Source organism: Simochromis diagramma, unplaced genomic scaffold, assembly GCF_900408965.1.
Source record: "Simochromis diagramma unplaced genomic scaffold, fSimDia1.1 OVJJ01000321.1, whole genome shotgun sequence".
Taxonomy (NCBI): domain Eukaryota; kingdom Metazoa; phylum Chordata; class Actinopteri; order Cichliformes; family Cichlidae; genus Simochromis; species Simochromis diagramma.
Window position 1 is genome coordinate 3439850 of NW_024386772.1, and position 15203 is coordinate 3455052.

General features: G+C 40.7%; 1 protein-coding gene and 1 long non-coding RNA gene across 3 annotated transcripts; one reads left to right on the top strand and one right to left on the bottom strand.

Moving 5' to 3' along the window:
* Nucleotides 1-1637: 1637 nt before the first annotated feature.
* On the top strand, nt 1638-5323 carry LOC120740646. Its single transcript, XR_005697428.1, has 2 exons — nt 1638-3233; nt 3635-5323. It is a non-coding gene; the product is annotated as an uncharacterized LOC120740646 (long non-coding RNA).
* Nucleotides 5324-5672: 349 nt separating this feature from the next.
* Nucleotides 5673-12318, bottom strand: LOC120740493. Of its 2 annotated transcripts, none has more exons than XM_040042908.1 (5): nt 11934-12314; nt 9552-10142; nt 9340-9459; nt 7478-8344; nt 5673-6145 (listed from the first exon to the last, which is right to left on the bottom strand). In XM_040042908.1, exons 1-5 carry the CDS (start codon nt 11945-11947, stop codon nt 6061-6063), a joined length of 1677 nt encoding a protein of 558 aa, XP_039898842.1. In that variant the 5' UTR covers nt 11948-12314; the 3' UTR covers nt 5673-6060. The 2 variants fall into 2 exon arrangements, with proteins under 2 accessions (XP_039898842.1, XP_039898833.1); XM_040042899.1 differs by lacking the exon at nt 5673-6145 and having other exon boundaries at nt 7339-8344; nt 11934-11999; nt 12186-12318.
* Nucleotides 12319-15203: the final 2885 nt, after the last annotated feature.

Consider the following 15203-nt stretch of genomic DNA (forward strand, 5'->3'; position numbering starts at 1 on the left):
GTGATTCCTCAATCCAGAGCGTTCTCACTCCCGAGGCGTAACATGTCGACGTTTTGTCACGTCCCGCGGCGTTCCTGAGGAACGCGAAAGGAGACCTTCGGCGTTCTTATGGTACGCAGCGGGTTATGGCTGGAATCCAGTGCAATGACGCTCCCGCGGTAGTAGACGTTCCAGCCCTGTATTCCAGCCCTAAACCTAACCTTATCCCTAGCCCTGACCATAACCTTATTCCTGACCTTAACCAGGACTTTAATGATGTTAAATAGCGTGTTTCTAAGCGATTTGAAGAAAAAGAGCGAACATGTGTAGGTTCAGTCCAGACGGTTCTCATATTTCCTCTTTTTCCGAGGTCGTCATTTAGGAACGTGGTGGGTAGCCGAAAACGTAATATGGTGACGATTTGTCACCTAGCGTAAAATGTTACGCTTTGGGAGTGAGAACAGGTTGCTCAATCAGATACAGGGCTCGCAATATCGCTAGCCCGACGTCCCGGGGCTAGCGATTTTTTCAGTCGGGCTACCAAAATCTATCTCTGCCCTGCCCGTCGGGCTATTGTAGGAAGGAAAAATATATGTCAATGCTTTTGCATTCTTTCAGAAATGTAGCTGGGTAATTATGTCATTGGCATCGGTGAGCCACTGTCAATATGTGACATATTGAAATTGCGTTTGAATTTGCGCTTGTTTTTTTGCTTTCACTTTGCAATCGTGCGAACTGTGTATAGAGAGCGACAGCACTGATCTGTGAGTGATGATAATTTGTGCACCAATTCCTCTGACATCGTCTTATTAATCGTTAGCTTACTATGCAAACATGACAAGTGAAATCTCCCGCAGCAAGCTTAAACATGTGAGAGGTTGATCGTGCAGAGAATCGCTGAGCTTATGTGAGTGCGTGTGTAAAAGCAACAGGATTTATATTTTAGTTCTGCTGAGCCAAATAAGACAGGTCAGGGTGAAGAAGTGACAGCCAAAGAAAAGCTTACCACAAAACGGAGAACTTATGACAAATCAGACTATAAGGCAAAAAGAAAGTGCAGCTTTATGGTTTCATGGACAAAATAATTTCTGTGGCTGCAATATGACGAGCTAAATAACCAGGGCTGCACATAAGTGGTCCGCAGGTGCGCATTCGCTGTCAAAATAAAAAACATGCACAAGGGTTAGGGTTAAATTTAAAAACTGTACTTTTGAGTTAAAATATATATTTATAATTTTAATAAATGACAAATTAAAAAGGCATGAACATTTTTTTGTATCGAAAAAATATCGAACCGTGACACCAAAGTATCGAACCGAACCGAACCGTGAATTTTGTGTATCGTTGCACCCCTAATATATACATACATTTACATGCCATCTGAGGAGCAGGTGCATTGAGAGGTGCAGTGTGATCAGTGGTATTGCACATTGAGTGTGTGTGTGTTGGGGGGGGTGCTGTTGCCACTATACTAAATAAAGTTATAATAAATACAGTTTAAAGAGGTAGGAATGTTGGTTGCATTAAAGTATAAATAGAAATACGGATTATAAATAAGATGTAATGTCCATGAGTATTGGCAGTGCAGTTAACCTCCAATCAGGAGGTAGGCCATGTTTAACAGCCTGTGGGTAAAAACTTCTGTTGAGTTTGTCTTCGACCTGATGGACCTGTAGCGTTTACCAGAGGGAAGGGTGGGGAGTGAGTGTCCAGGGTGCGAGGGGTTCTTGATGATGATACTGGATTTCTGCTGAAGTCTGCCAGTATAAATGTCTCTGAGGGGGGTTAGTGAAGTGCTAATTGCCTGCTCTGCTGCCCTCACCACCCACTGCAGTTTCCTCTTGTCCTCCATGGTGCAGCAGTTGAACCATAGTGTGCAGCAGAAGGTCAGAAGGCTCTCAATGGTGGAGCAGTAGAAGTTTACTAGCAGTCTCTGGGGTAATTGGGCCTGGCGTAGTTTCCTGAGGAAGTACAGCCTTTGTTGTGCTTTCCCTACCTGGTGGGAAATGTTTGTGGACCGGGTAAGGTCGGCCGAGATGTGAATTTAAAGCTTTCTACCCTTTCTACCTCCTCCCCATCAATGTAGAGGGTAGAGTGCTCAGATCGCTTTGTTCTTCTGAAGTCGATTACCATCTCCTTGGTCTTGGCTGTGTTCAGATGCAGGTTGATGTCGTCACATACAGATAAGTTTGGTTGGTTTTGCTTTCACTCCTAATAAACGCTACAAAGAAACCACGCCCACTTCTGTTGTTATCTCATAACAACACGTTCTCTTGAATTGGCTAACAGAAACTAATTTAGCTAGCTTACCGCACATGTGGTGTGGCAAGATATATGCACTTAAATGTTAAGTGATTCGCTGTTCCACGAAATTGCTAATCTTCACCCATAAAACTGCTAAAAGCAACTTTGTGAGCTCACTCTTTCTATATTTTTTGTGTTTTAAATTACAAAAATAAAAGAAAAAAATCTACAGATTCAGATTCTTAGTTACCTGTGATATGATCGAGTATGATGACGTCACTGCCGTTGATCTAATATGAAAAAACACTTTATCAAAAAAAAAGGGTGTCACCGTGTATTCTTGAACAGCACCGAAAATGTTTTACCTAATATTACAGTTGTTCTGTTTTATTGATTTTTTATTTTTATTTTTTTTAAATACGTAAGAGCGTGATTATCCAAAGCAGGCAGTAAAATGACTGCATGTATTGAGAGAAGTTGGAGAAGATATGTTAAAGCTGTAACAGAAAGAACCACAGGTTAAAAATGTACAAGGATTTCCAACTATGAAAAGGAACAGTTTATAAAACTGGTACAATAAAGTCACCTAAGTGCTAGCAGTGACATTACCCAGCATACATCACTCACAACATCAATGCAATATACAAAAGTAATAGCCTGTAATTAATTTTATCTGCTATAATTTTCTCTCAGGTAGTTGTTTACATTATATAATTTAATCTGTGATTTTGAAAATATATAAATATAACGACAACAGGCTCTTCCGTGGCAATCTGTTGTCGTCAATAAACAACGTTTAGGTGAGCAAAACAGTATTCAATAGGAGTGCCCTGCACGTTAATTCTTGACGCGAGGGGAGTAGTGAAGTGAAGTGAAGCAGAGGGACCCTGACCATGCGTCGCACATTTGACGAGTTGGGAGTGAGAACGTGTTGGAGTACCATAGATAACTCCCATGTGAGCTGTGTCCTCGGAAATCTGGACTCGTGTGGAGTTTCCATGGAAAAAGCGGTAAGAACTTTACACCACTATATTCAAATAAATAGACTATTACTGAAATACAAGTGTTGTATTATAAACTATGACATAAATCTAGAGGTGCTATTAACAGGTTTTATAAAGGACACCTCCTTGCCTTTATAGTCTTATTCTTGAGCATTTTTAGTTCTCTAACATCAAGAAGTTGGTATGTGTTTCATGGTTTCTAACAAGCCTTTTACAGTTAAATTAGTTAATTACGCCCAGGGTTTAACCATCCACTGAGAACTAAAACTCAGCAGAGGCTTTGAAAGCTGTTTGTCGGTGACCAGATATCACCTGCTGATAAAGTGGGTTCGTTTATAAAGTGCTTTGTAGTTTTCTCAGTGTCCATCGCTCCTTCTTTTAATGCCTGTTTATCCTTTTTAACCCAGATTGGTCTCTCTGAAGGGAAACACAAGCTCCAACAGCTCTGTGCTCAGGAAACAAACTACATTTGCATATTTTGTGCACAATATTGCAATGGCGTAACATTATATTGAGCAGCGGCAGCCCACATTAATATCACCAGGTAACGTGGGCGTGTTTCCTGAATCAGCAGCAGGTGTTAAACAGGTGAGCAGGATGAATGCAGGTACACCGAGGTTCCGTCGACCTGTTTGCTGGTGTCGTGAGGAAAATGTAGGCTCGTTATTTATGTTACAGAAACACAGAGATGAGACCAGGTGGAATTTTAATTAAAATAATTTCTGAAGATGATATTGATGCATGTAAGCATTTGTAGCAACTGGAGAGGATGGAGACCTTATTGCTGATTTCTTTAATCTCGCTCACGATTATTACAAAAAACAAGCAATACCTGAAAAAAAAATATGGTAAACATGTGCATTAGTGTTTGTGTTTGTACTCAATAATGCCCCTCAGGTGCCAGAGGCAGACAGAGGACCCAGGAGTCTTGGGGCACACGCAGCCCTCCAAACAGTACTGAAGACCGAAGTCCAGTCTTAATTCCGTTAATCTAATGAAAAAAACAATTTTCCAAAATTTATAAGATTTATCTTTATTAAATTTAGAATCAGCGTACCGTACAGATAATTTGAATTTTACTTAATGTTACTTGCTATATAATGAAAATAGTAAAGCATAAAACACATTGCAAATACAATTTCAAAAAAAGAAACAAACTAATGACCAAAAATCACAGCTAGTAAACAGCCTGTAATCAGTTAAGACCAAAGCTTTGAAAAGCAGATTCCAGTTTTTAAACTTAATCACAGAATTCACAAAAGAAAAAGGGAAAAATTTCTGATATGATTCATCTTCTCATTGTCACATTTATATCTCTGTAATAATATTAATAAAATGTATTACTGCATGATGTTTGCACTATAGCATACATTTAGAAAACAGTGGAGCACACTGTGGTTCAGTTTTCCCATCTAATGCAGTCCTGTCTGTTTACTGATCGATTACCCTATAACTCAAATTTATGTTTCACTTTGATCAGATGAAAATTTAATTTGTTTTTCTCTAAAAATCTAACTCTTTATAAAAGGATAAAATGGCAAGTGTAGAATCCCTAGTTTTTCATCATTAGGCATCATTAATGAGGAAAAGAGTGTATATTCTGACGTTTTTGCTGATCTAGTGTTTTGGACACTAGTCCAAGTCTAAAGACACGCAAAGGATACTGCCAAACTGTCCCAGTGGCCTACTCTGTTCTTTCAACTTAAGTTCTCTAACGGTGAATGTACCACACAGCCATATAACAAACCCCAGTAACCCTCCTAGAACTGCAATAAATAAATAAAGTCCTCTTTTGTGACTCATTTTCTTACACATAGACCGTCTGGTTTTTATTTCTTCATCTCTGGAAAAAATGGTGCTTCTAGGACAGATTTCTTTTTCTCTGATGTCTCCAGACCTTAATGCAGAGAGTCACAGATCTTCTGCCATGATCCCATTTCTGAGCTCCAAAGTGCAGCTCTCGCTCTGATAAAACTTTTGTTGCCTTTAGCTAGACTGATGCTGTCTTTACAGATGAAGACATCATGCCAGTGGAAAAAAAAACAAAAAAAAAACACTGAATGCAATGGCTCTAGCTCTAGCTCTAGATAGAGAGAGCAAGTGAATGCTCCCTCTGAATGCTGCCTGACCCACTGGGATTTCTGAAGCCATCTTAGATGCATTACTTATTACTTTACTTTCATGCACCACCATCTTTGTGGAACAAGCAGGCTTTTGAACAGCACACTGCTCTAAGAAACTGCATCATGTTGTCCTGTCGTTGGTTAAGTTCACTAATGAAGTGAGAGCATGGCATTTCCTGGAACAAAAGCAGCATCCAAGTTTGGGTCCATCCTTGGTGGAAAAGAGATTTATATATTTGTTGAAATAAAATATTTGTTATTTGTTTTTGCTTTTATTGGTGGGTAAATATTTAAGAGAAAGACAAGTTATAAGTGAACTTGTCTGTGTTAATCAGAATCAGAAACAAAACAAATTATTACAAAGTCTAAATTAATATTGCTACGCTGCTATTTCTGAGAGCAACAAGAAAGATGTTAGCAAAGCTTTGGTCCTGACCAAGAAAGAGAGTATAGCTCAAGAAATCAGTCAGAATTTCCACATAGGTCCACACACTAGCCACTAAGACCAAAGACAAAGTGGCACACTTTTATACTCTTTGGCCTCACCTTAAGTACTCTCATGTCTAATTGCTAAATGCGCCACAGACCCATGCAGCAAACCCTGATAAGCCTCCTAGAACCACCATAATTAAATAAAATTCTTTTTGGAATTTCAGTTCTCTGTCCCTTTGTTTGTTCTCAAAAGACACAGACTGTTTTTTCTGTACTTGTCACTTCATCGCTGTATAAAATGGAATCTCTAGGAAAGCTTTCTTTTTGTCTTCTGTCTTCAGACCTTCATTCAGAGAGTTACACGTTCAGCAAGAACAATGACTGCTGAGTTTTTGGTTGTTGGAATTTACATTTTCAACTGTCACATCAAATTACTGACTAAAAGTGGGTTTTACTTCTACGTTTATTTGTCTGTTTGTTTTACTTTAATATGCATATATACCAACAATGACCTTGTTAAATACTGTAGCAATAAAATTAAGAGCATCACAGTTGTGGGAATTTTGTTTTGCTTCATCTGGAAGATTTCATCATCATCATCATCATCATATATTTGCCTTTGAAACTGTAATTACAGCTGTCACATGTTTTATAAGTGAAGCTTGCAAATGTGTAAGAGGCCACTGGAAAAGGTATCCATGTTTATCACATTACCAGAGAGTCCGACTAAATGTTCTGACAACAATTTAAATTCTATTTTTATGTAAAATATTGATTCTTAAACAAGAAAAACTACAACATCTAATTTTTATTTTGTTTTAGAGTTTTCATCTAGTATCTGCTGCCTATCATCGACCACAGGCATAGCTTTTTAATTATATTCACTAAAACAATTCTGGATATTAACACATTTCATTGGATCAGTTAAATTTTCCCTCTGTTGATATATAAAGTTTTAAGGATACAAGTATTTATACAAAAAGAAACAGACTACATTTACATTATGATCATTACATGTGATTAGTGCTGCTGTTAAATTACCAGTGCAGTACACACACCGCAGACTGGTACAAGAATATTTCATCTGTTCTAAAATCTATGCACCAGAACTTCGTGTAATTACTGTGTAATAACAGAACTATTACAGAAAAAAAAGTCTATATCTGTAAGTAATTATTTTTTTATTTTATTGCATACTTGATTAAATAATGTTATTAATACGGTTTTATATTTGACTGTGCAAATAAAATGTTCAGCAGAATTGTGTACAAATCACATATATTATTCAAATTTGACACTGACAGATATTTTCTCTGATACTTGATATTGCAGTAATCACAACTCTAGAATATACATTTTTTTCAGTTGGCTTATTGGCAATTAATGTAATTACAGCATGAGGATGCCTCGCTGCGTGCTGTTACTGAAAAGACCTACAGTCTGACGATTGCTTTCAAACATTTTCCACATAAAACGGCTCTATGATCTGATCATAGTTTCAGTTAGCATGAGTCGAGCACTTCAGTGATCAGAAATTTACAACTGTTTCATTGCAGTTTTTTTAATCATTCAGCAGATGGTTCTACCCTTTCTGCTTCACTCTGTTTCTTCACCTCCATCTCCAGATAAATTGGAGTCTCCAGGACAGCCTTCTTTTTTTTTGATGTTGGCAAACCTTCGTTCAGAGAGTCATGCATCTTCTGCCATGAGTCGATCTCTGAACGCCAAAGTGCAGCTCTGGCTCTGATGAATTGTGAGACTTCAGTCTCGCTGCCTTTAGCCAGACTGATGCTGTCTTTACAGATGAAGAAAATATCCATGCCGAGGAAGAGAGCATTAACTGCAATGAGACCTGCTCTTGCTGACTTGGAGAGTGCAAGGGTCCCTTTGGCTGCTGCCTGACCAATATCTGGGATATCTGAAGCAACCCTGGGTGCATTACGTAACGCTTGTCCTTCTTGAGCCACAACTTTCCCAGCACTCGTGAGCAGCTTTTCAGTTTGTAACATCTTAACAGCAGAAGCGGCATCAACAAGTGCATCAATACCCTTTCCAATAGCACCAGCGTTTTTGGCAATCTTGCCAACTCCCACAACTATATTTATGTCAAGTGCGTCCAGTTTGGCGATGGTTTGACTGGTAACCTCCTCCAGACAACTCTGGAGACTCTGTACATCCTCCATAAAGTTCTTGAAGACTTCAGAGGCTTTCTTTCGTTGTGTAGCATTTACTCCAACCTCTGTTGCAGTGGTCACAACACTGTTGACTCCACTGGTGATTCCCAGCCCGACCCCAGTCATTGTCAAAGCTAGAGAAACTCCTGCTGTGAAAGGAATTAATGCCAAACCAACAATGGACAGCACACCTCCAACTGCCCCCACGGAGCTGCCTGCCACACTGGAAATCTTTGCCCCCAGATTCATTTTGTCTAACTGAACAGCTGTCTCCTCCAGCTCCTTTAGAAACTGCAGCATGGTGGGCTGTCGCTTGTCGAACTCACTAATGAACCCATGGCATGGTTCCTCCTGGAACAAGTACACCATTCGGAACTGCTCGTTCATCCTGAGAGAAGAAATTTAAAAAGAATTAGTGGGGTGACACATTTTAAAATGTCAGCATGTTATTGCAATATTAACACTATTTGGGTTTAGCTTTTAAGGTTACATGACCAACAAAAACATGTCATGTGTCCTGCAAAACATTTTTTTTGGTTGCAGGGATATAAGTCCTCCCTGCAGCCCATGAACAAGACTAGAGGTTTAACCTCCCACGACCCAAACTCTTTCAAGTCATGCATTTTTAATTTCTCTTTGCTATTTGGGCTGATTAGGACCTGATGAATGTAAAAACAAAGAATTACTTGATTTTTTTTTTTTTTACCTGATTTTTGTTTCTGAGAGAAATGAGATCCACATATGCGGACATTAGTTTTAAATTTTGATAGAGCAGTGGCAGTATAATGTCCTCGTAAGTGGATATCAGGACCTTGTAGAGCAAAATTTTGTATTTTGGTCTAGACAACCCAAATTGTGATGTCCACATATGTGGACGCCAGGTCCTAGGAGGTTAAGGAACATCTACACTGGCTTCACTTTTCAGATCCAGAAGCTACATCGTTTTTTGTATAGTGTAGTGTCCAGGCAAGCATGTTTATCAGGGGTCTCGAACTCCAGGCCTCGAGGGGCAGTGTCCTGCAGGTTTTAGATGTGTTCTTGATCCAACACAGCTGCTTTAAATGGCAAAATTATCTCCTCAACTTGTCTTGAAGTTCTCCAGAGGCCTGGTAGTGAACTAATCATTTGATTCAGGTGTGTTGGCCCAGGGTGAGATGTAAAACCTGCAGGACACCGGCCCTCGAGGCCTGGAGTTCAAGACCCCTGATGCACTAGGAGTGAAACCGGTCTCACTGCAGCGGCAATGTCTACGTCACAGCACCAACATCAAAGGACATCTTATGCAGGCCTGTAGGACACCAGCAGTATCTGAGCCCTGAGATGAAGAAAAAAAAGAAAAAACAAGCTCTGCACTGACACATATTTGGGAACAGAAAAACTTACCTGATCTCATCGAGCTGATTTACGTGATCAAGCATTCTCTGTATGTCATCCTCAGACAAATCCACATCAAGATCAACCACAGTTTCTACAGCCATCTTCAGACCAAAGTCACTGAAGCAGCTGTGAAGAACGCAGGTTGACTTATTTTATACAATAGATGATACTTAATGTGCAAAATTCCTTAATATTTTGTATATCATTTATTTGTTTACCTTTTGTCCAACTTCTCACAGATTGTCTTGGAGGTCTGTATGTATCTGTCCAGCTGATATGCCAGCACTTCCACATTCTGGAGTTTGGGAAGGAAGAAGACGTTGTCGTCTCTTTTAAAATCCAGCAGCAGAGGACAGATCACTCGTGCAGCCAAGATGACAGCCTGAACATACTCAGGACTGATCCCTTCTGGAAGGTGTAACACCTGGTTCTCCGTGAACACATGCAGCGAGGTCACTGCCAGCTTCTCCACTGCATCCAGGAAGCTGCTGAGACTCTCCAGGCCACTTGCAGTGTCCTTCAACACTTCAGCCAGCTCATTCTCCAGCTCTGCACGCTTGCTGTCTACATTCACAGTCACCTTGCTCTTCATATACTCCACAAAGGCTTTACCTTTTTCCTCTGACTTAGTAACATGGTTGACGTTTAGGTCAAGTGCTTCAAGTCTATCTTTGATATCCCTCATCATTTCTACCTCGGTGTCTCTCCAGAGCATCCATTTAGAGAACATCTCACAGAATGCTCTCACTGTGTGGATGTAGGTGAGGGTGTCTGTGGTGTAGCGGCACAAGGCCTCCTGTAGCTCCTTTCTGTAACACAAAGCATCATCTGTTTGTGAGGTTTCTGGGGGAATTCAAACAAAACTTGTACATGACAGCTCGGTCGCAGAGCTCAGTATAAAGTGCACTACAGAACAACTTTAATAGTTTAAACACTTTTATTTAAAATGTGTGAATGCACTAGAGTGTAACCAAAATATTATAAAACCTTCCTCAACTTTCAGTCACAGCAATTTAATGTGACATTTTTATCTCAAAGTGTTGAGCCTCACTGCCCACCTCCCCTACAGTTCAGCTTCAGTTTGCTAATATTAGATTAGCAAAGTGTGAATCCACAAATCACTCATGTCCACAAAATGACCCAGCACAGTACAGAGTCCAACACAAACCCAAAAATGATTCAGCTTCAGATTTTATTTTGCTAGTAGTACTAAGTGGGTAGCACTTTGTCCACAACAGCTAATATTAGAGGTTTTCTACCAAAAACTCAATTTGTGGAAGAATTTTTGTTTGATCTTGGGCTAACATGATCGTGCCTGCAAGCCCATTAAATAGCTGAAGCAAAATACTGGTTTTCAGTGCATATTGTCAATGAATTTATCCCTGAGCTTACGTAGTACTTGGTAGCTTAGCATTTGAAAATGGCTTTATCAGCTAAAGTTACAAATTAACCATCGATACATTTACACATCCACAGTGGCGTTTGGTCAAATTATTTCCATTTTGGACGCTAGATGGCTGAGCTCATAGAAACTGACAACTAGGGATTGACAAGTTTTTGTTTACGCCTGTACAATACTGACCTATGCCTGATTGGATGAACAGATGTGGGCTGTCTGCCCAAGTTCCTTTATCTCAAACCAATGGTGGTGAAAGTTCATCACACCAGATGCGTCTGATTTGTATAAATTAGAAGGGGCATACATTTTGAGCAAATGAGGAGCAGGCTACAAAACACAGTGTGTCGATGTGCCTGATACTCAGGAATTAAATACATGTACTGATCTCTCAGTTAATATACAACATTATATACACAATAGAGCATCATAAAATTACAGGGTAGTCATGCGCAAGTCTCATTATGTACTAAAGGGCTTGGTGAGAAATCATCACATCCAGTCAAGTCTGGCCACTTTGTTTCCAAAATCCTTCCACTACCCTGACCTGGATGAATGAGAGCCTACACAGACATCTCTTCTCACGTAACAGGCCTTTTCACAGTAGAAGAATAAATTAAAAATATCAAACTGAATAAATACAGCTGTGTGCTCTGCCATTGTTACTGCTGAATATCATAGAACCACCTTTAACATTATAAATCACACACTACTGTGCTTTAACAAGTACATGTTAAAATGTCTTTTGCAGAAATCACTATTCATCTTTAACCTTCTTAGTTGCTTTTTTATAATATAACCACTAGATGGCGCCAAATTACAAAAGGCGGGGAGGGGACATTGCATATTTGTAATTTTTTTTTTTAGGTTTAAAAGATTAAAATACGAAAAGGCTAAAAGTCTAACCGCTAACAAAGAGACACGTTTTCGTGTAAAAACCAGCAGTCCCATCACAAGTTTTTAAAATTAAATCTAACATGAAAACTTGGATGTAACCGGATTACAAATGTAGCTGATTAAAGTGAAAGAGTAGATACGTAGAAGTAAAGTGGGCCTGTTCCTCCAACGATTCTTTTAAAGTCGCTGGGTGTGTCTTTAAAATCGTTTCTTCCGTGTTTTGTTCTAGTCTGTCACTTAATCAGTACATATAAGTATTTTACTACATGCACTCTAAAAGTTTTCCGTGCACCATGAGCCGCCTTACCTTGCCTCAGACATCTTCTTCTTCTCTGTGTGTTGTGTTCAGGTCCTCGCAGGGTCTCACGTTTATCTGCGCAAAGGAAACAAGAACAGGATGGATCTGAAGCCCGCAGTCCAGCTGTTGTAGAAATTAACAAGCTCCCAATACCACGCCTCGAGTGGACCTGCTGAAATAACTGCATACCCACTCAGTAATTAAACTGCCCGGTCACAAATGTTAAGTTTCGTTTTCACTTCTCCACATTATGAGCCACACCTGTTTGTGTAACACCTTGGATCATCGACAGTCAGCTGACTTTTGTTTGTTAAGGAGGGTGAAAAAGTTTAGTAGCGATATTTGACGTTCAAGCAACAACAACAACTTGCTCGTCTTGATTAACTGTTTTCCTGATGCTGCCTTCAAGTGTTATCGGAAAATAAAAGTGGTGACTGAAAGGACTTTTATTAATGAAAACGCAACAAACATATTCCCCCTTAAATCGTAAAGAATTTTATGATACAGTATTTAATGTACACCGTGTTTTCCTGAAAATGTCCCGATTCTCAGCCAAGTATTTATCCGATGTTTTTTTTTCTTTTTCTTTTTTTTTTTATCCACGTTTCCCTTCCAAATGAACTCGAACACACCACCTCAAAGTACGGGGGAGACGGATGTACAGTACATGCATAATCGAAACTAACCCATCCTGCCACATCCTGCGGGGGTTTCTCCGGGGTGGGGAGGTGAAGAATAACACTATTTAACATCAAGAGAACGAAACCGGTATGTCAAACACTGGTCATGATTTCTGAGCTCATATGCGACCCTTTACACTCCCACAAATAGTGTTATACGTGTGAAAAACACTGTTTTGCAAAGTGGTGAAAGAAGCGGGTGAGTAAAAGCCATAATCCTCCTTAATATTGGATTCATTAATGTAAATACTACTTATATACATCATAATTAATTATTAGAGTTTTTTACTTTCAGATGTGCAAATAATAAATTACTAGCTACAGCTTTAAATTAAATGGTGTATGGGGTATAAAGTATAACATTTGCATCCAAATTACAGAGAAGTAGATGCAGAATACTGAAGTACGTTAAATCTGTAGTTCAGTAAAATAACCTAACTAAATGTACTCATTAAATTTCAATATGATTCTATCTATGCTGTCATCTAGTGGGTACTGGATACTGCACATTTAGCAGTACTCCAGTCCAAAAGCATTCCTTGAGCAGGGCATAAGTAGGAACCAATCATATTTTACGCCCCCCTCTGGGCATGCCCCTGTCCATCTCCATGCCTAGTACTGGTTAGCATAATCATTATTATTTATAGTTAGATAACTGAAAAGGCGTACCAAACCCAAGGCCTACCAAAATTTCCTAGAAAGAGATAAAGCATCCAAAATGTTAATGTGAAAACAAAACTCCTGAAAGGAGAAAGACACAAAAGCAGCTATAAGAACAGAAGGAACAAAGAGACAAAACAAAGAAAGAATAGATGTAGAAAGATGAAAGATGAGCTGATTGCTGGTGTCGTGAGGAAAATGTAGGCTCGTTATTTATGTTACAGAAACACAGAGATGAGACCAGGTGTAATTTTAATTAAAATAATTTCTGAAGATGATATTGATGCATGTAAGCATTTGTAGCAACTGGAGAGGATGGAGACCTTATTGCTGATCTCTTTAATCTCGCTCACGATTATTACAAAAAACAAGCAATACCTAAAAAAAAAAATGAAAAAAATATGGTAAACATGTGCATTAGTGTTTGTGTTTGTACTCAATAATGCCCCTCAGGTGCCAGAGTGTACACCTCACCCCTGGCGTCGTTGCCCACCTCTCAAATTTAAATACACGTAGACATTGAGGGCTAGCAGGAGGGACTATGCGCTTACCTGCTGCTCTCTGGCAGGTAGCTCCATGCCCTCCTGGGTTTTAAATGCACCTTAGAACACACATGCATCAACACTACAATGAGCGGGTGGAGGGAGGTTTGGAGTCTTCTCTCACCCCCATTCTCTGCGGCCTGCTGGAGCGGGGGGGCTAGGAGGAGGAGTTGGCCGTCCGACTGCGGTCTGGAGTGTGGGGCCTCCCTGCTGCTGCGGAGTCGGGGCGGTCTGCCTCTCCCCACCGCAGGGAAAAGGGTAACACCACCCTGGGTGCAGTTCCCCCCTCCAGGGGCAAGGGTACCTAGACCCGGTTCGTAGAGTATGCTTGGGGAGTGTGATCGTGTGTACAGCGTCTCTTTATGTCTGTCTCCACATCGGTTGAGTGTGGAGTAAGTGCATATGAGAGCATGAGGGTGGGAATGGATGTTTGTGTCTGTGTGTGCTTGTATGTCTGTGTCTATATGTCAGGTTGGGTATCAGACGTCACCTCTCTGGGGACATCTCAGACCCTCCAAGGTTTGGAGGTCTATCTCCCCCCACCACCACTTCCCCTGCCAGTGGCGGACTCCCTCAGACATCGGTGCGTTGGTGGTTCTTTGTGTCCGGGGATGGGCGTCCAGGTACACACCGGCTCACTCCTTGGCGGCCGCTTATCGGGGCCTGGAGCCTGGGGCTCGCTCGGGCCACTTCGGAGGTGGGGTGCCCCCGGCCTCTCGGCCTGGGGCTCGGTCACTCAGGCACAGCTGGCTGCCGGCGGAGCTCACGGGCGCGTCACTGCAACCCCCCCTGGCTTCTGCTCCGCGGCTGCTGAGTGAGCCCTCATCTGGGACTCTCCTCAGCTCTTACTGGGACAGTGGCGCGGCTGCCCCTCTGTTAGTCTTCCTTGGTCTCTTGTGTTCTGGGGGCCTCTGGATGTCTGGAGTTTTGATCTCCTCCATACCTGCTTCATGCCCTGGAGGACGGGGCTGTGGCCCCCCCACACCCTCTAGCAGATCATTACATGAAGGAATCTTTTAAAAACAAGCACGTCCATGCTCACAGGTGTACACACGGGTGATCACACCCACAAACTACACCCTTTTTGGCTCCTACCTCAAAGCACACTGTGTTCTGTTGATCTTATGTGCTGCACAATAATGTTTAATATTTAGTATTTACTGTCATATTCCCATATATCATTGTGATGTTGTTTATTCTATTACTCTTGTTCTCTTCTGCTTGTTTTCTTTTTTCTTTCTCAGCAGGTGATCCAGGTGATCGATAGATGCATTTTCTTTTTCTTTTTTTTTCTGCCCATTCTGTTGGTTTTTGTTTTTTGCCCTTCTCCCCCGTCCCTCTTCTCAGCTGTTTTTCTTTCCCTCTTTCTTTCTCCCCTTCTTTCCCCCAGTCAAGTC

Coding starts and splice junctions, on each gene's coding strand:
- LOC120740493 (XM_040042899.1), bottom strand. Junction 9,460..9,551: donor TGTGAGAAGTTGGACAAAAG/GTAAACAAATAA, acceptor CGTTCTTCACAG/CTGCTTCAGTGACTTTGGTC. Junction 8,345..9,339: donor AATCAGCTCGATGAGATCAG/GTAAGTTTTTCT, acceptor TTCTTCTCTCAG/GATGAACGAGCAGTTCCGAA.